The sequence below is a fragment of the Pholcus phalangioides genome, unplaced genomic scaffold, assembly GCF_987345545.1.
Source record: "Pholcus phalangioides strain wild (caught in Gottingen) unplaced genomic scaffold, Ppha-v1.0 ptg000009l_1, whole genome shotgun sequence".
Taxonomy (NCBI): Eukaryota; Metazoa; Arthropoda; class Arachnida; order Araneae; family Pholcidae; genus Pholcus; species Pholcus phalangioides.
Window position 1 is genome coordinate 16,952,403 of NW_028301602.1, and position 25,147 is coordinate 16,977,549.

The 25,147-nt window shown below is 33.6% G+C and overlaps 1 protein-coding gene across 3 annotated transcripts; it reads left to right on the forward strand.

Moving 5' to 3' along the window:
- Positions 1–617: 617 nt before the first annotated feature.
- On the forward strand, positions 618–24,883 carry Afti (aftiphilin). Of its 3 annotated transcripts, none has more exons than XM_089235637.1 (7): positions 618–671; positions 8,295–9,592; positions 9,766–9,905; positions 12,039–12,159; positions 14,585–14,701; positions 16,248–16,410; positions 17,535–24,883. In XM_089235637.1, exons 2-7 carry the CDS (start codon positions 8,321–8,323, stop codon positions 17,768–17,770), a joined length of 2,049 nt encoding a protein of 682 aa, XP_089091763.1. In that variant the 5' UTR covers positions 618–671; positions 8,295–8,320; the 3' UTR covers positions 17,771–24,883. The 3 variants fall into 3 exon arrangements, with proteins under 3 accessions (XP_089091763.1, XP_089091761.1, XP_089091762.1); XM_089235635.1 differs by lacking the exon at positions 618–671 and adding an exon at positions 681–872; XM_089235636.1 differs by lacking the exon at positions 618–671 and adding an exon at positions 681–838.
- The last annotated feature ends 264 nt before the right edge of the window (positions 24,884–25,147 follow it).

The window sequence follows — 25,147 nt, forward strand, 5'->3', positions numbered from 1 at the left end:
ATATTTTAGGGAACATTAGTGACTAGCAATGATGAACAATAAATTACCCCCTCCGGCACACACTCTTTTACGGGGTGGAGGGGGGGGGCAGGGTTGCCATCTGCTGGTTTTGCACAGGGTGCCACCTGTTCTAAGACCAGCCCTGATTGATATATAAGGAATTTCTCATAGCTGACTGATGCGAAGATGCATTCAGGAAAGAAGATTCAACTGCCTCTGCGGGGAATCGAATCTGCATCCTCTGATATGCCGGGTGAGCGCTCAGTGCCGTCTTAACGCTCAGAAATATTAAAAGTGGTTGAATTTTTCGGGAATTTGCGAGGTAAGACGGCCCTGTAAGTGAGCCATACCAGTACACCACAGAAGCAACGTGCAACGAACTTCTTTCCTTAGAACTTTTGCACTGAACGGGACCGTATTTTGACAGCCAGACCTTAATCAGAAAACGTTTGGTCTTATGAGCTCACAAGTTTAGGGAATTAGTCTAAATAAATAAATTTGTTTTACGAGGACATCTGAGAAATGTTCCAAAAAATACAGGATGTATGGTCACGCTACTTATTTTGAAAAAAAATTCATTTGGAGACATTTAATGCTCATCATCAGCATCATCACGGGTGAATTCACCTGTCATCCTAGGGTGTGAAGGGAAAATAGAGCTTAGTGATTGCGTATGTGTGTCGTTTTTTTTTACATGTAATATTTTCGTAGATGAAACGGGAATCGACGATTCATATTAATGTTTATTCTCCTCATTAGGGCTCAAGCATCTCCTATTCATTATTTTGATGACTAGTTAAAAAATGGGTGAAGGGATCACCATCTCTTGGAAGTACTAGTTAGTTAGGCTGCTTGAATTATTAACTATTATGGTATATATATGTGTGTGTTTTGTTTTGCTTGAAGAAAAAAATGTGTGTTACATTGAAATTCCATTTTGAATCGACCGATCTTCGAAAATCGTGAAAACATTACACAAATATTATGTAAACTTTGAGGAGTTTCTATTTTTTATGTAATGTGTACAATAATGTTTTGTTATTGGTGTACCATATGCTTAAAAACGAAAAAAGAAGAACCACCCTCTCAGTTCAATAATATAGTTTTGTAATCAGAATTAAGATTCAGCTGAAAGATCAAGGTTACAATTATTGAATGAATCTCTCACTGGAATAGCACAGCTATGTAGAGACGGATTTATTGTTGCTCCTGTGGGCTACATAAATTTTACTCTCATTCTAGTCCGATTTTCTTGACTACTCATTCCTCAAATTTGATGCCTCGGAGCCCTCTTAACCCTTGTTCTGCTGATATGCTTCTGTCTTTGAGTCACTGACATGCCCGCACATTTTCTTGGTCATTCTTTTAGCTGCTCGCTGATCCGGTCCTTTCCTATCTGAGTCATTCTTTCGATCGTTGATGTATATACGCGCTGTTTTGGTCACTTTTCATGCTTTCACACTCATAAAACTCCACTCTTTTAGTCACTCACTGACCTGGTCCTTCGTTCTTTAGGTCACGTTCATTCTCTCACACCCGTAAATCACTCTTTTGGCTACTCATTGATGGGCTACACAAATTTTGCTGCTTTTCTTTCATTCTAGTCCAATTTTCTTGACCACTCATTACTCAAATTTGCCACCCTGGGCCCTCACCCCTGTAAATACACCCATCTTTAAGTCACTTTTGATCACTCACATGCATACACACACTCTCTATGCTACTCGTGTCCACCAACTTGGTTACTTGATATCCAGGTCTTTTTTGTCACTCCTGCATTTACAAACTCCTTAAGCCAGCTTTTTTTTTTATCATCTAAATACTGGCACTCCAAAGGAGTATTTGAAGAAGTATCTTCACTCCTCAATAAAATATGATGTAATATTGAGTTTTTTGATGCATATTGGCAAACTGCTCTCTCCCAAAGATAGCATCTGTATCATTTCCGCATCAATGTTGAAAGTTGGAGGTTATTGTTAAGTGTCAGGAATGAAATGTGTAAAACAGGAGTGGGTAACATTTTTTCCCAAGTTTTGTCACTAATTTGACCCCCCAAAGCAGAATGTGCCAAATGCGTGACATACGTCACAGAACAACCAGTGCTGTTGCAGAACAATCTGGAAAAATTTTAAGAATAGTGTAGAAAAACGCTATTATGTATATGCAAATTTTTACCGCAGAACATTTTCAGTCAGCTGAGGGTTCATTGCAGAACATCGCAAAACATTCTGCTTTGGGGCTTTGACCCACGCACATGATGTGCATGCCATGCCACTGTCAAAATTTTACTAATAAGACCATACATCCATGTGACAGGATCCATTAAAAAAAGAAAATGCAATTCAGCAGTCCTGCCGTTTTCCAAAGAATTCAAATTTTGTGACTTTTTTTGGGGGAAAAAATTTAATGTGTGTGTATTTAAGTCATGAATTTGGTCATCGTAATGCTGATTGTGTGTGTGTCGATTGAATTGAAGTTCATCCTATATACATTGCATGTTATGTATATGTACTGGAACCGTAGAGCTTGAAGCCTGAGCTGGGGGGGGGGCACCATATCCAATCCATAAATAATAAATATACAATTGCAGTGCAAAGTCCCCCACCTCCTTTCCTATTGAATGCCCTTGAATCTAATATACAGGGTGAATCTCGTCTTATCTGCTGAACAAAAAAAGGGGGGGGGGGTGATCGATGAGCTTAAGTGGAACATAAAATATTTTAGCAATTTAGCAAATCTATCCTCTCTCTTACCATTTTTGAGTTAGGTTGGATAGAAGGAAAATGTGTGAAATCTGAAAACCCCCTAAAATTAGGAAGGTCTTCCCGAAAAGACCTACACACAAACTAATCAAATATTTGGAAAGTGTAGGACATATCATATAAGGTGACGCTATTCATTAAGATATTTTGATTTAATAGTGAACTACAAGTGCTGAAGGGTTGGTGAAGTGCAAAATCAAATTGTCACCAAAATCTGTAACCTCCAATTTTGCAAAACACCCTTCTAGCTACAATCAATCAAATTTATCAGAAACTTGTATATTCCACCAGCTTTCAAAAGAGCCTACAATAAGCCATATTTCAGGAGAAATTCAGCCTTTTTTGTTTGCAATACATCACTCAAATCAGCGTTGGTCGGAGTAAATATTCGAAATTGTTGGCTGCGGATTTTGGCAACGATTAGATTTTACATTTCACCAATCTCTTAGCATTTGTAGTCCGCCATTAAATCCAGATATTCTGATAGAGAATTGGTGTCGCCTTACAGCAGTGTTTCTGAAAGTGGGCAATATCGACCCTTGGTGAATGATGGAATGGTCCAAAGGGGCAATAAAAGCTACTGGTTTAACATAGGATCCTATGGGTTCGCTTGGGAGGGGGGGAGGCGATGAGAGAAAAACATTTCTGAAGAAGGGGGGCAATGGAACAAAAAGTTTGGAAAGCTATGCCTTACAGGATTCTTTCTGCAAAATAAAATTGTTGCCAAAATCTGTAATTGCCAATTTCAACAGTTTATTTCCAAGAACGTTGATTTCAGTGATGCATTGCAAACAATAGGTTTAATTTCTCCTGAACAACAACACAGATATGGTTTGTTGTAAGGTCTTTTAAAAGCCAGGGGAATATATGTTTTTGACGAATTTGACTGATTGTAGCTAGAAGCGTGCTTGCAGAATTGGCAGTTATAGATTTTGGAAACAATTCTGTTTTACACTTCCTCAATCTTAATCAGCGCTTGTAGCTCACCATTAAATTTAGTTATTGTGATTGTGTGAAATGATGTCACCTAATAGGATTTTTTTTTTGCTGTTTTTAGATAGGTGCTTAATTTGCATTTAGATCTCTCAGGAATTTCACAAATTTAGGTTTTTCTGATTTGATGCATTTTCCTTTTATCCACCATAACTCAAGAACAGTGAGAGATAGGATAGAGTTGCTTTGGTGTTTTATGTTCTACTCGCCTATCATGCCTTTTCCTTTTGTAGATTAGGTGAAATTCACCACATATAGTCTTCTAACAACCCTTCACATTTCTAACAGGGTTTTTGAAGTGAAACTTCTTTAGGAAGGGTGTAAATTTCTAAATGTATGGCAGAAAAAGTGAAATGGAAATGACAAAGTTTTTCCCTTCCCTCAATGACAAAGTAAACCAAAGAAACAGGAATAATGTAAACTTTCCTTTCATTCAAAAACCGTTTCTGTAGATCTCTAGCCAGAGTTACTTTTGGGTTGGTGGTGGTGGGGGAGAAGGAGATATGTATGAAACTAAGAGGTGGGACGAATAGTGATTTGACTGAATACTGAATATTTGGCTAATGTTTTTGCTAAATACCAATTTTCTTAAAATTCATCACAATTACAAATAAAATAGGTGTTTTTAATTGAAAATGAAGTTATTGGTAATTTCAACTGATTTTGAATTTTAATTGCGCAATTTATTACTTAAATAAATATTAAAAAAACTAGTAATTGAAAAGTTTTGATTCCCATGATACTGACAATCAAATTTAACGGTGATATATTGTATTTTAATATTAGTGATACCTCGGCTAACAAAGATGAATCGTTCTAGAATCATGTTCATTTCCCGAAACATGATTTTCCGTAGGTTTCTATGGACAATTGTTTGATTCGTTTTAGGTTATATCCACAATTTAAAGATACGTTTTTTAAAACATCAAGGAATGCTATAAAAAAGATGAAAACTAATTGATGGCTAAAATGAATAGCTTCAAAATTGTATAAATGAAAATATGCAGAAAGATTAGAGATGCTGAAGATCTTATTTATTTCAAATTATGAACACAACCAACACACCAGCTTCAGTCTATTATAAAGCTCGTGTTGACACAACCCAATCGTGTTCATGTGTCCCCATCCATTTGTGAATTGGTCAGTTCATTTCTTTGTCTGGTACATGCAGATTGAAAATACAATCTTCCAGACTGTTCAGCTTGATGCTAAAAGTCTTGCACTGAAAGAACACATGCTCTGAAAAACAGGTTACTTTTTTTTAAAATACATTTTCTATTTTGGCTGAATCTTTTCTTTTATATGAAATGGTTCGAAAACTTTCAGTGAGAAAAGTGTAGGTATATCTGAAAAAGATTCTGAGGTGGATATGAGGTAATCAGGCCCTAGTGACAGTAATTCAGATGATTGGTGTGAAAATTCAGCTCACGACGTGGATATTTCATTTAAGTCCGTGCATTCATATCACCAAAATGTTCGTTAGCTGAATCTGTTTTCGTTAGGTAAAGCAGAAAAATTACAACAAAAATCTTCGTTAGTCAGAAAATTCGTAAGCCAAGACATTCGTTAACTGAAGTATCACTTTACTTACAGAATCAACTTGTTGCAATTTTCATGTAATTAAGAAAATTTATTTATTCTCAACTTACTTACGAACCATTATTTACTTTTGAGTGTAAATGCATCATAAAATTTACGACTTATTTTTCCACTCTAGATGTTATTTTCCGCAGCTCAATATATTTCTTTAGGTATATCCTTCAGTTAGTGAACTTGTGTAATTCATCATGCTCACTTACATCTTATTACAGTAGGATTCTACTTTCAGTTTCATGTTTTACTTATCCTAAAAATTCACCCTGACATAATCTCTAGCGCAGAAAGGCACTGCACAATAAAATTAATTAGTAAATTGTTAGTTTACACAAAAAATTCAAATTAATACAATTTTTTAAAATTAGTTTGTTGTGCTTAGATTTACACAGATATTCGGACAAATACCTAATAGCATTATTCTGCAAAAGGGCCGAATGCAAAATATTCATCCCATCTCTATATGAAACTGCAGTCATGTACGGTTTGAAGAAAAACAATGTTTGGTTTGAGTAAAGGTTCTATCGATTGTCGTGAGTACGATTGGCAAAACACTGTGGTCACACAAAATGTGCATGAATGAATAAAAAAATTAATGAAAATTTTAAATTAAGGAATAAATTTGAAACTAACTTAAGAACTAATAAACATTTTGACTGGTGTAAAGTAATATCAAATTTTGTTCTTTTTTGAATTTTGAATTTTAGTATACTCAGCAAAATCAATGAATAAATTTATTGATTATAATCCATAAATGAAAAACAAATTATTATATATGCAGTCCATCCCAATTATAACGTTCCCACTTATAACGTTTTCCCGCTTAGTGTGACTTATTTTCTTGAGGTCTCAACTGTAAGTCTAACATTTCTCGTTTAAAGTGTTTTTCTGCTTACAACGTTTCTTCATGGCGGTTTTTGAAAAACATAAGCGGAATCAACTATATAATAATTTATAAAGTAATAGAAAATCTCATCTCTCTCTCTCTCTCTTAATGGGAGAAGTAGCTTTAAAATTGATGAAAATGTGCAAATTTATATGCAAAACATAATTTCAGAAATAGTGAAAACTTTCACTAATTTCAGGGCTCCATATGCGACAGAGGGGCCCTCAATTAATTTGATCTGATCGGTAACATCAAAATCATGTTTTGACTTGCATCATTTCACAACTGAGGAATCTGAGATGAACAGAGTACAATGTTTTTTGCGTACATGCAAGTTTCACTTCTCCGTCACATGATATTCTCACACAATTTTTTTTATGTCAGCGTATCTGGGTGTATGTTTTCAATATGGAATATTAACATTATCTTCTGTAATCACTCGTAAGTCTTATCTTGTGTGCACATGCAGGACCGTCATTTCATCTTTTTCTGGGGGGGGGGGGGGCAACGATGTGCGTATGATGAAGCTTGTGTAAAAAAAAAAAAAAGACCAGATGAGACATCCAGACATTCTTTAAATTGTGCTAAAAGTAGGGTTGGCAGGTTTTTGACACATGGCATTTTTTGCCAGTTTAAACTGTCACGTCAAAAACCTCAAACATTGATTTTTAATATTAAAATTCCCATTGGAAATACGTTAATTGCATGTAATGTTTAAAGTGACTATTATACAAAGAATAAATATTTAATATGATTGTAAAATAATTTTCTACTCTCAGCAGAATTATTTTGGGCAATATATTTGTTTTTTTTCTTATAAAATATACAATTTGAATAAAGCATAGCATTAAACACTGAAGGGAAAATTATGTATGGAATGATTTGTAGGACTAAAATGTCATTTAATTTGGTAATGCTAGCTTGTATATGATGCTTAAGAAAAGAAACTCCTGTAACTCATAGGCGGAGATAGACTTGGAAGTCTGGGGGGTGGGGCGCGATGATGATGTCAATTCATATATGCATATATACATTAGATCAGTTAACTTCACCTTTGACGTGTGGGCGGAGATATGGGGTACCACACTCCGTATCTCCGCCCATGTTGTGACTTATCCTTAATCAAACTTAATTATTCTTACTTTTGCACTATGATATGGTATATTTACTAACTATATATTTACTATCTATATTTATATTTACTAAATATATTTATCCAATTGAAGCTGTATTTAAACGTGCGAAACAAATGCTTTGGGTATCAAGTCCTGTTATTCCTTTGCTTTGGTTGAAAATTATCATTAAAACTGAATTTATACACCCTGAGCTAAGAAATTTTTAGGTAAAAATCAATGAGTTTAATTAGTATATTAACAGATGCTGTGTGAGAATTTTTGTATGGAATAAAATTTTGGTCAGATCAGAAAATTTAAAATATCAAAATAGATTCTCAGTTATTATAATTCCCAATATAAAACCCTTTAATCTACATAAAAGTAAGCGTTTTGTTATTTAACATATCTATGAGGTTAAAAAAACTATTTGACAACAATAAGTTTTTGATTTTTAATACTGATTTAGTTTCTGAAGTCAAAAACCTAACCATTATGCCCTGTCATACATATTTTGAATAAGCAGCTTTATTCCGCTTAGCAAGTGGAACACAGGTAATGAGTAGCTTAGATAAATAAACCATAAAATTATATTTTATATGTTCTAGACTCTTGATGTCGAAAAATTCAAAAATGCAAATTATAATTAATATTATATTTTAATTATTGTAATAAATTAATGTTTAAAAATAAAACATTGTAATATGCAAAAAAAGTAAGCTTTCCATCGTGTTATATACACCTATTGTGTTCAACATTATCAAAAAGCATTCATTTGGATTTTTGACAGTTTTTAATGGTTTAAACCAGTTTTTGACACTTGTCATGTACATCAAAACCCAACCCTGGATAAGAGTTCTGGCATTTCAAGTTATTGTTTAATATGTTTCTTTTCTTTAAGTGTTGTTTTTAAAATAATATATGCTTTTATATACTTTATATTTACAGGAAGTTTTCACGTTTGAGATGATCACATGAGTGTCACCATGTCGTCTAACTTTTTTCCCATGTTGTCCTCGAGCCCTCCTCCAATAGACGATGAGGACGATGACAGCGTTGAAAATGATGATGATTTTGGAATGTATGCTTCTGCGCATAATGCCTTTGACTCTGGCCTGGACAGTCCAGTTTCTAACAAGAGCTTGAAGTCAAAGGATACACTGACAGAATGTGAAAAAAACATTTCGTCTTCAAATGTGAAATCTGTATCCCTGCCATGCAATCATTTAGGTAAGGGTGACTCTAGTGTTGAAACAAATGATCTGAATACAGACAAGGTGCATAGGATTAACTGTGTTAATAGTGGAAGTAGCAGAGCATCAAAAAGTGGTCACAGTTTCAATTCAAATAATGAAATTAACAGTGCAAAGTATAGTAAATACGAATTCATAGACGGATCTGAATGCTCTCCCTGCCTTGAGCAAAATGGAGATATCGTGAACGAAATATCATTGAATTTATCAGCTGATACAAACGATTCTAGTCAAGAAATTGTGCCATTAGTAAATCATAGTTGTGATGGGGAATTTGAAACAAAGCAACCAGAATGTTTAGAAGATGTTAAGGAACTGCAGTCCGAAAATAATACTTTTTTAACCAGTGATCAGAAAAGTGTGTTTGAATCTGTTAAAAGTGTCTCTGAAGTTGTTTCTGTTGAAAATTACATCCAAGATGATGAATTCCATTTGAATGAATTTGAGAACACTCATGAATCCCTCGACATTTGTGATAGATTTATTGATGATAGTTCTGATTTGCCTTCTGAACTAGAAGCATCGTCAAATGGTCTTCACAGTCTTAAAGAAAATGAGAGAATGTCTACAGATATCCCTAGCTCATTCAGTTGCAAAGAACTTCCTGATTTGAATTTGCCTCCATATCCTCTTGATATTGCTGCTGCTGATGATGATGATGAGTTTGAAGACTTTCAAGATGCAAATTTTGCCTTAAGTAGTTCTTCTAGTAATGTACATAAATTGAATCATGGTACTCCCTGTGAAACAAAAGAGTCTTCTGAACAGTGCAATGAAATTGAAGACGATAGCTTTGGTGACTTTGAAAGCGTTGGCACCTTACCTCAAAAGATCAATCAAGAGTTTCCTACTGAAGTCACATCTCCTGATGAGTTTGCAGATTTTGAATCTTGCGTGAACGATTTTGCTGCACAAGATCCTGGTGATCACAGATCATCAGACGGAGATGGTTTTGCAAATTTTGAAGCTGCAAAGTTCAGTGAGCCTGTGGAGGTGATTTCATTTTCATTCATTAAAATCAAATAATACATAAAATTAGTGGATTTAGATTTTTTGGAAGAATGTAAATGTCATACTTTCGATGAAAAATTGAATAATTTTAAATCAGCACAAATGATTATTTATATGGCAATAATATTGTGTGGCACATTTTTTTTTCATTGCAGGATATGGGAAAATGTGGGAGTGGTGACTGTAAAATGATGAAAGTTTTGAATGCAGTTTTTCCTGTTGTTGAATCATCAGTCGAGGTGGAAGACAGCATTGCGAATCTGAACGCTGATGTGTTAGATCAGAACAGCAAAAGGTGAGTTCTTGGAGTTTCATGTAGTATTTCAATGAATTTTTTTTGCAACACGTATGAGTGTGTATTATAGTTTACAGCATTTTGACATTAGCTAATACATCATCATCGTAAAAATCAGCTAAAAATTTCCAGATATGACATGAAAAAACAACAATAAAGGTACTAGCAAAGAAATAAACTACAAGTCGTAACATCCTCGATTTTCAGCCAATCTTCATTTGGGTATTCTCCATCTGCATTACTGGCGAACCGTTGATCCTAGAGGCATACTTCCAATTAGGGAAAAAGTATCTGAATTACGTGTAGACTTCAGATATATGTCATTCATATTGCAAAGGCTTAGTAAAAAAAATTAACTTTTTGTATGGGCACTGTGCTCGAAAACCTAATTAGAGAAAATTTTTGCCCTGCCTCTCACAAGGCAGAAAAAAAAGAGTATGTTTCTAATTGTTTAAGTATTTTTAAGCAACACTTTTTACTCTGATTTATCCTATTTTTTCCCCTAACTTTTCTCAATTTTTTTAATCAAAATATGTCAGCGAATATTGCACTGAGAAAAATTCAATTTTTTTTTTTTTGCCCTCGGGAGAGGGACAGGGCAACAATTTCCTAATTGGGGTTTAAACATACAGTGTTCATATAAAAAGTTAGTTTTTTTTGTTTTAATGACTATACAACCCCTTGCAATATGGATGGGTTATCTCTGAGGTCTAGGGGTTATTTGTATACCTTTTGTAATTAGAAGTACGCCTCTAGGATCAACGGTTTGCCAGTAATTTGAGGTGTGTGCTGTTAGTTATACACCCTGCAAATGACCTCCTTTCTGAGTTGCTATGCCTTTTAAAATATGTACCATACATGAAAGCAAACTTTTTTAGACAACTCGCCAAGTTAATTGGATAAAGAAAAGGAAAAAAGATTGATTTCAAATACTGACTCTTTTCCATTCTGTAAATGTACTCAGCAATCCCAAACTCACTTACAACAAACAAGCAAACTTCCCCATAAAAAAAATTGGAACTTTAATGATTCATTCCACAGCTGCTGTTCTGTGCCAGCCATGATTCTTTTCTAAGATAAAATGCAGGTTGATGTGTTTTAAATTTTTGTACTATATTTTCAATTATTTTATATTAAAAGCTCAAGTGTTTTCAGAATTTCGAGGCGACCATTGATAGACAGCGCCTTCACTTCCAACCCATCTCACTAATGGCAGTAAATTGCAATATAGCGATATGGCCAGAGTTGGTGTTTGGTGAAGTAGTAGTATTTTCAGAATGATATGAAAGAGCAAGGGGCTTCACTTTGGAATCCCTGTTTGCCTTCACACACAATAAGATGGTAAGAAAGCCTTTCATGGGCTTACCCTATAAATAGACACAAATCAAGCAAAGGCCCTTAAACTATTGAAGGTTTCTAGGCTACATAGTTACTCATATACTGTTAGACACACACAATTTTGGGCACAACTCGATAGGTAGTGAATTTCCCATCGCAATAGACCAGAGTTGTGCTTGGTTTGAAAGAATGAAAGAAAAAGTCCTTATCTTGGAGGCTTTGGTATACAGTTGACTCTTTAGGTCTGCCCCTTCCAGTGATCCGGCTTTTTTAGGCAAGCTTCCTTTGAGTTTAGAATGTGAAAACATGTCTGTGAACTAAAGTTTATAGTATTTTAGATGGGTTTTCTTCAATTTCCTCACAGTAATCTTGTGATTTTGAAGATCCAGTACACCCTGGTCTGATATGTGTCGAGTTAGTGACAGGCTATTGTATTTTTTTTTATCTGGTATTATGAGATATTGCTAATTCATTAGTCAAAATTTGATTAAAATTTTTGCTCATGTTGAAAAATATTTTAAATCTGAGTTACTCATAATCCAAAGTTTCAGTGTAGGTGTTTTTAGCAACTTTCTGCAGCAAGAGGATATAAATTTCAGTCAGAGTAAGTGGGACTGTTATCTCTGCCTGCAATTAAGAAACACATAACTACTATGTTTTACAGATGGCTTGTACATTCTCCAAGGATGGTGTAGCAGTTTTATACAAGAAAATTTTATACTTCAAAAAGTTTTGTAATTTTCATTTTGCCTCTTAAAAAAAAAGTTGTCACTGAATTTTTTTTCCATATTTTAGTCGAAGATTGTGGGAAAAGCTGCATGACAATGATCAAACACCTGGGCTTCCTTTCCAATGGGCAGTGTCCCATTCATTCCAACAGCTTCTTCGATCGATTAATGTTGATTACCATAGTATTGTAAGTAACTTTTCATTGCCATTCACAAACTCTAATAGTAAATATGAGATTTATTTGGTTTTTCAGATGATTCACATTTTGTACAAACTCAAATGTTAATTATTATTCTTTTTTCCATATTGCTTTTACTTATAAGTAGACCTCGGTTCTTTCAAGTCTGGATTCACTATGTTTTAAGAAAGAATGTACATGTATCTGTAGTCTATTTTCTTTTGTTTTTTCCTGAAGGTTTTAACCTTTTAAAGGGTTTTTATCAAAAACCTTTATTTTTGTACCCATTATATTTTGTTAATTTTTACATGAGTTTAAATATTGCCGCTGAGAGTAAAAAAAATGTTATTTATTTTACACATTCAATCCCCTTATCTGAATTCTGAAGTATTTAATTTTATGTAAGTATGCATTTCTGAGGTATCAGTAATATTATGCAGAAGCCTTATAAATATATTTATGTGTGTGTTTTGATACGTTTCAAATTTCTCTTTCCCACTTTCAAACCGTGTGATTTGCGATCTTACTTCTTTTGTTTGAGAAAGGTAAGCTAATATGTGATGTATCTTTTTAAAGATTAATTTTTAAGTTTTTTTTTTTTGGTTTTTTGAAAATATATATATATTTTTGGACACCCTTGTGATAAATACAAATACAGAAATATGTGTATAATCTGTTGTCCAACTAACCCCTCTCAACCCTCCACACCCACACACCTGTGGACACCATGCCATAAGGTGCTGGAAAAAAGTTTAAAGACAACTGTAAAATTAGCAAATCTTGCAAACCTGTTGATGTAGATACATGAAAATTTTAGAGTGATAATTACATGTAGAACTAAACATCTACCAGTGAAAAAAAAAATTATGAGTGCTACACTGTCTCAGAAAAAAAAAATTGAATTTATAGTAAAAGTCAAAATTTACAAAAAGTATAAGGACACAGAAGTTATGCACAAAATCATTTTAATGACCTAGAAAATCACCCTTTTTCTCCATAATCTTCATCATTCTGGATGTCATCGATCGAAGTAAGTCACAAATAACTTGCTGTGGAATCTTCTTCCAAGCCTGTTTGATTGGCGTCAAAAGGTCATGTTTATTTTTGTACTGCATGCCATTTCTATATACTTCTCATGCCAAAATGCCCCACTAGAGTTATACAAGTTTCACTGAATTGACTTCAAACCAAGATTTTGTAGACTTTGAAACGTGTACAGAAAGAAACATTGTTCTGTTGAAACAAATACTGCCCATAAGGTATAAGAAATGCCTCAGGTAGTTGATTTTCTACCAGAATGTCTTGATATGCCTCTGAGGTAATTTTGCAGCTTATGAATGCGATTGGAGTTTTTCCTTAGAATGCAAAACCTCCCCAAACCATCACTGATCCACCTTCGAATTGGCTCTTCAAAATACGACTCTGGCATGGTGTAGGTCATGATGGTAATATTTAAAACCATTGGGTCCATCTAAATTTAATTTCTTCTTAAAGAAAACAATATAATTTCACTTGGAACCAAAAGATACTCTTTTTGGCAAATTGAACTCGCTTTTATCTGTGATATTTTATAAGGGGAGGATTACATTTCATTTTTGCATACTGGGAATTTGGATTGTTTTAAGCACATCACACACTGTTTAACTTGTACAAGATAAGTTGAATTTTTTCATTACACACACGCACACAGAATTTTTTCATATAAAAACTGAATAATCGTCTTGTACTATGAATGGTAACAGAAAGAAGTCTTGTGCAAGCTTTCAGGCCATAATTCTTTGGTTCATTTATGAAACTGTAACCAACAGTCTTCAATCTTTTAATTCTTCTCACCATTTCATGCGATCAGACTTTACATTTTCTCTATGAGCAAGCTTTTCACCTCTTCAATATCCAATAATTCTGCTATTTTCTTCATCTTCACACTTTCAGAAAAAAAATTGATTTCATAGCACATGGCTAATCAAAACAGTTTCTACTGTTTGGCCAACATGAGAAAAATGTAAATTTCTTTTCCAGACATCAGAAAGCACGCGTGTCCTTATACTTTTTTCCAGGTTTTGACATTTGCTATAATTTTGACCATTTTTTTCTGAAAAACTGTAGCACTCATCAAAATTATTTTTATTGGGAAATGTTTAGTTCCACTTATAGTTGTCATTCTAAAATTTTCATTCACCTAAAAGCCCAAGTTTTTCGAGATATAACAGTTTAATCCAATGTAAAATGTTACCCAAAATTAAAATTAACCTCTCATTTTTCAAATAGCATTTTATGAATGTCATTTTTAGTGTTTTTATTTATACCTGCTCCCACATCATTTAATGGCAAAAAACCCCCAAGAAACATTCATTTGGCTATCGGTATGAATACTCGTATAACTCATTTATAAAATAATCAATTCTTGTTCATGTCTCTTCCTCTCTTCCTGCAGCTACGCACGTCGACAGTTCCTTTTTTCGCATCAGGTTTAGGCCTGCTAGAGCCGGTCAAGGGTACAGCAATGACATCAGACCTAAACAAAACTAATGAAAATAGCCTCAATTTGCAGGTTAGCCTTTTTTTTTAATGAAAAATTGAAAAAATATATAATATTTGTTCAGCGTATCAAACATGTGTTTTTGCTGAAATTTATATTTTATCACAGTTATATTTCAAGTTTTTCTCTTCTATTAGGATTGAAAATAATTAAATCTAGCTTTTTGTATAGTGGAGAACTAAATTTGAAGCAATCTGAGGATGCAAAACAAGGTTTCAATTTTTGGTAGTGATTGAGTCTATTAGAAAAATGTGAAGATTTGATTTTAATGTGGTTAGTGTAAATGCTAAAATAGCTGTGGATAATTTTGAAAATAATGATAAGCGAGCAATATATCTATGGGAGGTAAGGGAGAATATTAAGTTGGCGTTTGAGCTGTGTGATGGGAACAGGAAGACCAGCAGTTCAAAATAAAATGGGTAGATTTATTTTGTATAAATTATAGCTTATCTATATTGCTTTGTGTATAGGGGGTCCTGTGTATATTTGTGGGGGGTCAGAAGCAAAGGGATGCAGGTGATTAAAATTGTGTTTCGATAAAATTAACTTCAAAGTTACTGTAACAGAAATTCCATTGCAGTAGTCAAACTAGTGACTGCTAGAAAGCAACCCTAGTATATAGAATGGGTCTGTCCATCTGCCAGTAGTCAGATGTTGGGTGAAAGAACATTTTTAATCATTCAACTAAATTTAGCAAATTTTGTCCTTTGCATTCAATCCCCCCTCACAGCTTTTCTCTCCTCTTCCAGGATGACTTTTGGTTCTTATTCAAGTCTTTTACAGCCACTTTTTAATTTTTCATTCGAATCGGCTGTTTATCAGTCAAGACTGATTGCAAATGTTTTCTAAAAATTACCGTAAAACTCCTCTTAACGGACACCCCTCACATGCGGTCACGCCTCTTTTATAGCCAAATCATAATTTCCAGTTGTAAATAATAAAAGTATGTATTAACGGTCACCCTTCTTTTACGGATAAATTTTTTCCCCCTCGGTGTGTGTCCACATCTGCAAAAGAGAGGTTTTATTGTATTTGTTAAAGATAGAAGAATAAATAAATTAAGTTTACTGCAGTAATTAAAATAGAATAGTAGGGACTTTATTCATGTGCAAAGAGTTTGATTTATTTGATATAGGTGAATCTTTACAATTAATGCTCGTTATAATGAGTATTACCTATGTTATTGCGACCATTCCATTAGAACGACCAGTTGGACAAGTCCTAAATTTTTCTTTATAACGAGAGTATCTTTCATGTTTTCCTTTCGTTATAATGACCATCTGATATAACATCTTTTTCGACGGAACAAGGGAGAGTATTATAATAAGTGACACATAACTGTATTTTATACTTTCAGAAATCTTCGAGTCATATCAATCAAATTGAAACTTTTAATTTTTTTCTGTCATTATTTTTCGCTATATATTGATGAAACTGAAATTTGAGTGAAACTGTATAAATTAATGTGAATGATATTTTTTCCCAATGTAACTGGCAGATTTTAAAAGTTCTGACCAAACTATAAAATGTGAGAAAGTTATTGCTTTATTCACTTCAGCATAGCCCCATACCACCTGTGCATTTTGATTGGAGCAGCAGTGGACTAGTTAACCCTTTGGATTCTGTGCAAACTGCTTCTACTCTAATGGATTTATCATTTCTCTGTTCCTCAACTACAAGTGCGTCATCATCAAAAAACAAAACTAAAAGCAAGGATTTCAGTATGTATTTTCATTTACATTTCAAAACATACTTTTTTTACATTGCAAATCATTTTGTATAGAGTTTCTCAATTTAAAAATCTTTCATGAGTTTCCATTATCTTATGATCACAGTTTAAAACTCATGGTAGTGGTACATATATGTAGATAATACATTCTCTAATATCGCTCTCTGGGGGTTTTAGATAAAGATTTATTTTTCAAATTTAAAATCACCTCTAATTTATAATATGTGTAGTTGCAACTTGGCATCCACATATAATTAACAAAGTGCATAATCCAGTCTCTGCCTATCCAGATCTTGACTAAAATCGCTAAACTTTGTATATACAACAGAAAGAATCTTAAAAATGCTTTTGTATTGAAAAAACACTCTTTTATTTTGCAGCTGATTTTTTTTTCTAATTTTCTGAAGAGCTTTATTAAAATCTTGATAGTTTTAAAATTTTTTATCTCACCATTTGTCTTTATAAAGGGGGTGGGTATGTTCTTTTTCTTTATTGCTTCTTACCCTCTGTTTTGATTGCTATTTCTGTTGTATGCCTTTACATTAATTGTTTTGCTTAATAATATCAGTATGGCATTCTGGTTTTACAATAATAATTCATAAATAAAAAAATGTGTATGAAGCATTCTGCCATTTCTCTCATGTGTGTTCATTTTTATATAAAGATTTTTATATATAGGGATGAAATTATTTTTTTTCTATTGTGTTAAACTATAACTTTAGGGTGCCTTACGTGTGTAGGATCTCAAATAAAATATATTATCTTGTTAACATGTTTGATAATTTTTTCCCACTTCAAGTTGTTAATTTTTTTTTTCATAATAATTTTCTTCCCTGGCTTGTACAAGAAAAAAAATGGTTGAATGTGAATACCAAGTGCAAATCTTATTAATTAAATTTCTGCTAAGTTTAAGTTATCATTGTTATCATTAATTGTACCATTTCTTTTCTTGTGAGCTTTTTGAATTGTATTCTATTGCTTTTATCCGTTATATTGTGTGTAAGTGAAAATTTTCATTGTTAGGACTGTTCCCTGTATAATCTGATTCATAAAACTGATTCTGTATTGAATTTCCACTATATTTAATAATTTTTTTCAAATATATGTGTATCATAGGTTTAGAAAACGAACTTTTGAAACCTTTACCAGAAATTATAAGCACTGAATCTACCCTTAAGCCACAGATCCTAGAAAAACTTCTCTCTTCTAACAACAGCTCAGTAACTGAAGTATCTCAGCCAAGTTGCCGTCCACCAAATCTCAGCCAGGAAGCTGTGCATGTGCTCGACCAACTGCCAGACATCTCATTCATGAAAGCAAAAGTTCTGATGTTTCCAATCGCTGGCACGTGATCAATGTTGATGGAGTTTATCATTTTTAGGTCAAGTACTTGAAAGATTCTTTGCACAGTGATGATGCACCTTGTGTCGTATTGGTGGAAGTACTAAAAATTCATCTGTGTTTCTCATTTAGAGGAAAATTGGGCTTAATATGTAAACACTCTTATAAAGTTAACTAATGGTTTGATTGTGGCATTACATTTAATTTGCTAGACATATTTCTACTATTGCTCCAATCTAGGCTATTGTATCTACCCACCTTCTCACACCTTAAAAAATACCTCTTTTTTTTTATGGAATATTTCAATGCAGTATTACTCAATGAAGCGTGATATTAAATTTGATGCACGGGTGTTACTTAACAAGTATTTTTGCCCTTGTCACACATTATTCTTTTAGAGGGAAATATAACCTTAAAGTTATGTAAATAAATTGAGTTTTTTTCCTCTTTTCAAGCATCAACGTGTTTTTTACTTAAGTTTAACCGATATAAGCCTGAACTTGCTACAAGTTAAAAGAATTAATAAATTACGAAAAGCTTCTGCATATATACATGTAGAGAAATATGTTCTTCTCCACTTGTTAATACAAGATATGCAGGAAATTGATTGTTTTGTGCAGAGATGGTGATTTCTGGAAAGAATTCACATTCCTCTACTAGGACTCAAACCACCACCCTTTCTCAATCTAAGTGAATGTGCTGCTATTATGCTATAAAAGCAATGAGAAATTTCTTCCTTGGAGTGCATATATATGCCGAACAATAACATGTAAGGTACAGTGACAGCTGAGGAAAATTGGATGAGCGCAATTGATTACAATGAGCGCATTGCACCAGTTTGTTTAATGTTGCCAAAATAAGTTTTTCAACAGTGCATGTTTTTTACTCACGAGTCAATGCATTTTGAGTAGTATGGGTAGTTATTAACAGGGCAGCAACTAGATGTTTGCTTAGCCGGGACAAGCAAGAATTTTGATGCACCCTTGGGATGTTAAAGAAGTTATAAGATGAAATTTGCACCTCGTCCAGACCCACCTGCCTCCTCCTCCCCCCCCCTCCCCAGTTGCGGTCCTGGTTATTAAGAAATCATCCCCTCAATTTGCTCCATTCAATCATGTTAAAAAGAGTTGTTATGTCAATGTCTGGAAAACAAAATTTTATTAAAATTCCTATACAGACTAAAAACAATGCCATCATTATTTCCCTTTGTTTATTTGGGTTTTGCACTTGTAAAATGTGTCACTAAATTTTATGCAGAATTACAATATTTCAGTGGTAAGTGTGTTTATGTTAAGTTTTGTATGCAGAAATATTGAAGTGATTATACAGTGTTTACCAATTTCCTCAACTTAAAATTTAATGTGTATAAAATAGGTTAGGCACTAACTAATAAGACATTGAGGTACTGTAGTTCATACTAAAGGTGGGAATTTATGTGATAGTGCTTCTTTTAAACACTACTGAAATCATGATCCAATATCATGACAAACTCATTATGGTTCCAAAATTATTTGAGACGGGTGGTGGCATTAAATCGTGGTTCAAGTGTATATAGCTCCAATGAAGAATTGCGAGAGAGCAGTGGTTCAAATCCCAATAGAGGCAAATATAAATTTTCTTTCCAGAAATTACCATATCTATATAAAGCAACCAGTTTCTTGCATATTTTATGAGGCTTCTTCTAGTAACCGTGACATTATAATATAGAACACAAAGTTTTTTGATGCAATTCAATATTTTCCAAAAATATTTCAACCTATTGATAGAAAAGAAATAACATACCAGTGATAATAAATACAATTTAACACCCTGTGTGCCACTGGCCCTTCAGGGTATACGAGCATGCAGATGTACCAGTGATATACAGCAGTGTTTCCCGAAGTGGGGGCGATGGAAAGGTCCAAGGGGGCAGTAGAAGCTTTTGATTTAGTATAGGATCCTATGGGTTAGCTTGACTTGAGGGGTGATGAGAAGGAAAATTTTTGAAGAGGGGGCGATGGAACAAAAAGTTTGGGAAACTGATATACAGGGTGCATAGGTAACGACATATGATATTTTACCGGTGAACAACAGTTCGCCGGAAAAAAGTTGTATAAATGTGGGTGAACAGTTTTACCTGCATCTAATGCTTTTTTTTCCAACTCTCCTCCATTTTTTGGAATTGAATATCTCAGCGATTATGGCACTTAGAAATGTGGATTTTTTTTACATCAGAAGAGACAGGGCAGCAAAAAACTTCCTAATTGGGTTTTTGGGCACACGGAGATGGCATAAAAAGTTACTTTTTTTAAATTTTAATAACTGTGCTTTCCCTTGCAACATGAATGGCATATCTGAGCACTACACTCTGTTTGGATACTTTTTCTAATTGTAAGTATGCCCCTACAATCAATGATTCATCTGTAAAATACTATACGCCCTGTTACTATGCACCCCTATGTATAACAATACAAAGAATCAGAAACATCCTTTGTTGTAAGACTTTTTTTTTTTTGTGTTTGTGTGATTGTGTTTTACTTATGCCAAATAATACTAAAAGTGTAACTTTTTCCCCCTCCTTTACTCTACTTTCAAAGTCCGGGGTTACACTATAAAACTTTAATAAAAGATCTGTTACAACACTTGAAAAGAAAAAACCGATGAGCCTATTGGTTACATTCACTTGAACACAACTGATGCACTTATTGGTTGCATTTTCAAACTTTTATGAAAGCACTTTCATCAAACTTTTATAGTGTAATGTCAGCCTAACTCTGTCTTTTTGTACAAATGTTCCAAAAACCAGAAAATAGATCTGAGGCATTTTTATACAAAGAATATATCAAAAAGAAAGATCTATGATCAAATTGGACACAATTGGCCATTTGCCTGGGAAAAGCAAAGAATTTTTTAGTGGCTTTTTCCCTTTCATTTTTATGTGCTGAAAGTGAAAGTTTTCATTCAATGTAATTGCACACGATTGTATACTTTTTTCCAAGTTGCTTGTACTGTACTGAGTTTATTCTTTTTTTGCACAAGACTTATTTTTAGCATGTGGAACTTAATATGAATATAACCAAAGGGTTTATTCGGAAATATGAATACAGTGATACCTAGCCTGACGATGATAATTTGTTCCAGAACCACATTTGTTAGTGATCTTATGTAGGTTTCTATAAAAAAATCATTTAATTCGTTTTAGAAATGGTTCAAAAATTTGAAAAAAAAATTAGTTCTATAAAACACTAAGAAGCACTGTGAAAAAAGACAAATACTGACTAAAGGCTAGAATGAACAGCTTCAAAATTAGCTAAATGAGAATTTACGGGAAGATGAAAACTGGGCATCTTTTTAATTTACACGTAATGTACGCCACACACAGTCAGGTTTGTGAGCCGTATGGAGAAAAAGTATGTGAAGTGGTGTGCTATGTGATATAGTCAGCTCATTTCTCTCTCACATGCATGCAGATGGAAAAGATAAGTTCCTTGAATGTCCGAACTGGTCAGTTTGGTATCATGATTCTTACCCAAATGTACTGAAATCATTCAAGGCTTTATTTTTTTAATGCATATTCTTTTACTTAACTCCATCATTCATTTCATATGAAATGGCTCAAAATCTTTCTGAAATGGAAAGTAAATTAATCTGGCTTGACTGACAGGTAGTTACTCATTGGATTCATTTTGATTGACATGGAAATTTAGCTCACAACACAGTTTTTTCTTTCTTTTTTTTTTGTTAGTGTATTCATCTATATCGCTAAAATGTTTGTTAGCCGAGGCAGAAAAACAGGAAATTTGTAAGCCGAGGTATCACTGTAGTTAGCTATTCTGTGTCTCAGTAGATGAACATTCGAAGCAATCAAGATATATGATCAGAAGATTTCAATTTGGTTTCTATGTTTGATGGAATTTTAATTTTTTTGTTTCAATATGCTTATCTTAGTTTTTTCTAAACCTGGTTGAAATTTATTCTTTTGTAGTTTTTGTTTCAGAATATTAGAGTTACAAAAGCATATAATGCTTATTTTAGAAAAATACTTTGCTTAAAAACTACTCTCTCATAAAAGTTTCAACCAGGATACCAAGTTGTTCTGCAACATGTATGTTGCTACAAAGCAATATGAAGTTTGCCTTCTATTGAGATATTCAGTGTTAATTTTTGGAGTTAAAAATGCATTTGTGGTTCTTTCATGCAAAATTTCTCCTTTTGTTCAAAATCATAACATAAATAAAAAATTTTTTTGCTCTCAAATTCTACCCACACCATGGGTGGGAGATACCCCCCACTCCAGCATGAATGAGAGCTGACTGATGCAAAATTTATATGCATTTATATGAATTGGCATCATTGTTATGTTTCCCTCTTACAGCCTTTCATGTCTATCTCTACCAAGTTAGTATCCCAACTTGATTTATTTACCTAATTTCCTTTGATTACCTAAATTTCCTAATTTAAAGATTATCTAATTTCCTTTCTGAAAGTCACTCCAAATTATTAATATATTGTACTCTGAATAGAATTTTCTTATATACAGTGTGCAGTGTGTTTTTTATGACCACATTGGAACTTGGGGTTGCTGATAACAATAACTCAATTGATTACTATGTCTGAAAGAAATCCAAAAGTGAATGTGATCCTGTTTCATCGAACATGGTGCATGAAAATGGGATAACTCAGCTTTCCTTTTTTAGATTACTGGTTGCAAACTTTGTTCAATCATGCCATTTTCTTTTTCCACATTGTTCTAAAACAGGATATTTTTACTTTAATCTAAAATACTACGTTTATTATTAGTAATCAGAGGAGTAGAGTTTATTATTAGTATTCAGCCATTATGAGGAGTTTGAGTGGAACTGTCTGATGTGTTCTACGAATTACTGTAATTTTTTAAATGTACAGTATGTTCCATAGATTTCCTGAGAAAGTTACCTGGCTGAGTAACCGTGAATCTGGTCAACTGAAAGAAACTGACCGAGACCTGAAAGAAATAGATTTTTTTTAAACATTGCATTTGTCTCCACTATACTTGAACCATTGCAAAAGTATCTTCATGTGTACATGGATTATAGCGGCTTCTATTGCTCCAATAGGGTATTGTGAACGAAGTACGGAAATGTTTGTAAACAAGGGAGGGGTATACCTTCTGATGTCCTACATAGCCTTGCAAGTTGATTATGATACTTATTTTTTTCTATAAGTTAGTTCCACCTTAGCTTTGAAATGCCCAAATAAACCTTTCGACAGAAAAAAAAAGATAACATAAACCAAACTCCTGATAACTAAAAATAAATTTTTTCCCATGTATATATTATACAATTCCATTATCTTGCAAAAATAATACCTGAATGATAGCATTATTGGTGATTCTAATAAGTAGCCTCTACTCAATAAATAATGAAGTTTTTGTCAATACTCGTAATCAATCATTTAATGTGACTCAAGCACCCACTGCACCCCCCCCCCCCAGCTCCAACACAACTGTAGTATATTACAGTGCATTCTCTATGCGCAGAGTCTATTCTAATATCTCCCCACAGGGAGTAGGCAGACCTAACACAATACTTGCATAGCATGAAAATTCAGACACTTGTGCTATTTTCTTTTCAAAATAGATAAGACAGATGACAGCATCACCAATAACACAAAACAAGCATAACTTTGACAATATAAATATATATTGTCAGACTTAAGGCAATGCATGTACACTAGGGTGGCCCTTCCCCTGCCTTTCTTCAATCAATAAAAAACAATTGTACAAAATTTTAACTCAATCAGGCAACCCTCAAACGCCGTGAAGTTGGAACATAGCAAGCAATCAAAGAAACTGAAATTTTCTGGACATTATGCTGAGGTGAACTTGGAAAGAAAAGTCATCTGGTCCCCACCGTGACTCGAACCCAAGCCCTCTTGTAAACCAGGCAAGCATGCTACCATGTACCCCACTGGAGAACGACCCTGCCTTCCTTACTTCAGGCACTGTGGCATGAGGCAATATTAATTCAGCAATGTTAAGCAATGTTAATTCTCTATACGCAATGATTAGTTCCATTCAAATTGTTTAAAAACATTCTGAATTCAATTTCTCAAAAAATTGTCTCCGACAACGATTTGCAAAGTAAATCATTGCCAGGGACCGTAAAAAATTCCCAACTGCTACTGAATACTCTTTTAGGAAAAAATAGGAAGGTTTTACGAGATGCATGTAGGGTTAAGTAGTAGCAGTTTATTTTAATGGGAAATAAAAATAATTTTACAAGGTGATTAAGGTATTTACAACACCACCACTTTATATTAATGGCTTCAGCTTGTTCAAAGCAGCATTCCCTGTATGGTGATTAAGTTTATACTGTGACTTTTTGCTTGTGTATCTCATGCTTGATAATCTAATATTCGCTCGCAAGTTGGTGCAATCTTAGTGAATTATTTTCTCATGTAACTCAAATTATTTGCAAGAGGTGAGAGATTCATATGTCAAAATCTTTTGTAGAAAGAGAAAAAGGAAAACATTCAACTTTATTCTGTGGTGTAAATGGTGATTTTTTTTTTCTGAGCGATTATTTCAAAATGTTTTTGATACGGTGTGAAGACTAAAAAGTCCTTCATTTCTTTGATTTTTCCTTGTTCATGATCTCTGTTTTTTCTCTCGCTATATTTCCTGATTTCTATTTTCTTCTTATCTCCATATTCCTCACAATACTCAATCAAAATATGTACATTGCTTTTGTATTATAATATTAGAGTCCATCATACTACATTCCATTTTGAATAATAATGATGTATAGTGTTTTTATTATTATTATTTTAAAGTCATTAACAACTACTATGTGTACTTATTTTTATTTTTTGAATCAGAAGAAAACAAAGATATTATTGTAGCATAGAGAGAACAATATTCGACAATGCAATGGTATTAAGTGACACTTTTATTCTGGATATTGAATTTGAGTTGTGAATATTGTTTATCCTTTGGAAACTTCTCCCCTTGAAATAAGGGGAGGAAAAAAAGCTTTTTGTTTTTGTAAAATATGGCACGATAATTTGTATGACGCAATTCCTTTTGTGCCGACAACCATAATGGATTCAATCATTTACCTAGTCTGGTTGTTGTTTACTGTTGAATAAAGAAATTATTACATAAATATTACCTTTTTTCCATGAGTTTTTGATGTCAGTTATCGTGAAATAAAGTGATTTCAACCTATGGTCCGCACACTTCTGGGCAATAGTCCCTTCACCCTTAGTTATAGAATGACCCTGATTCTATGGATCCCAAATTAACATTAATGTTTCTGCAGTGTAATAAAACAGCGTTATATACCGCTGTGTATATAGTGCTGGACTCATCATGAGGATCCAGGTGCAAACCCTATTGGCAGCACAGTGGTGGTCGGCTGAAGTTGGTT

Coding starts and splice junctions, on each gene's coding strand:
- Afti (XM_089235637.1), top strand. CDS start 8,321: ATGAGTGTCACCATGTCGTCTAACTTTTTTCCCATGTTGTCCTCGAGC. Junction 9,593..9,765: donor AGTTCAGTGAGCCTGTGGAG/GTGATTTCATTT, acceptor TTTTCATTGCAG/GATATGGGAAAATGTGGGAG. Junction 9,906..12,038: donor TTAGATCAGAACAGCAAAAG/GTGAGTTCTTGG, acceptor TCCATATTTTAG/TCGAAGATTGTGGGAAAAGC.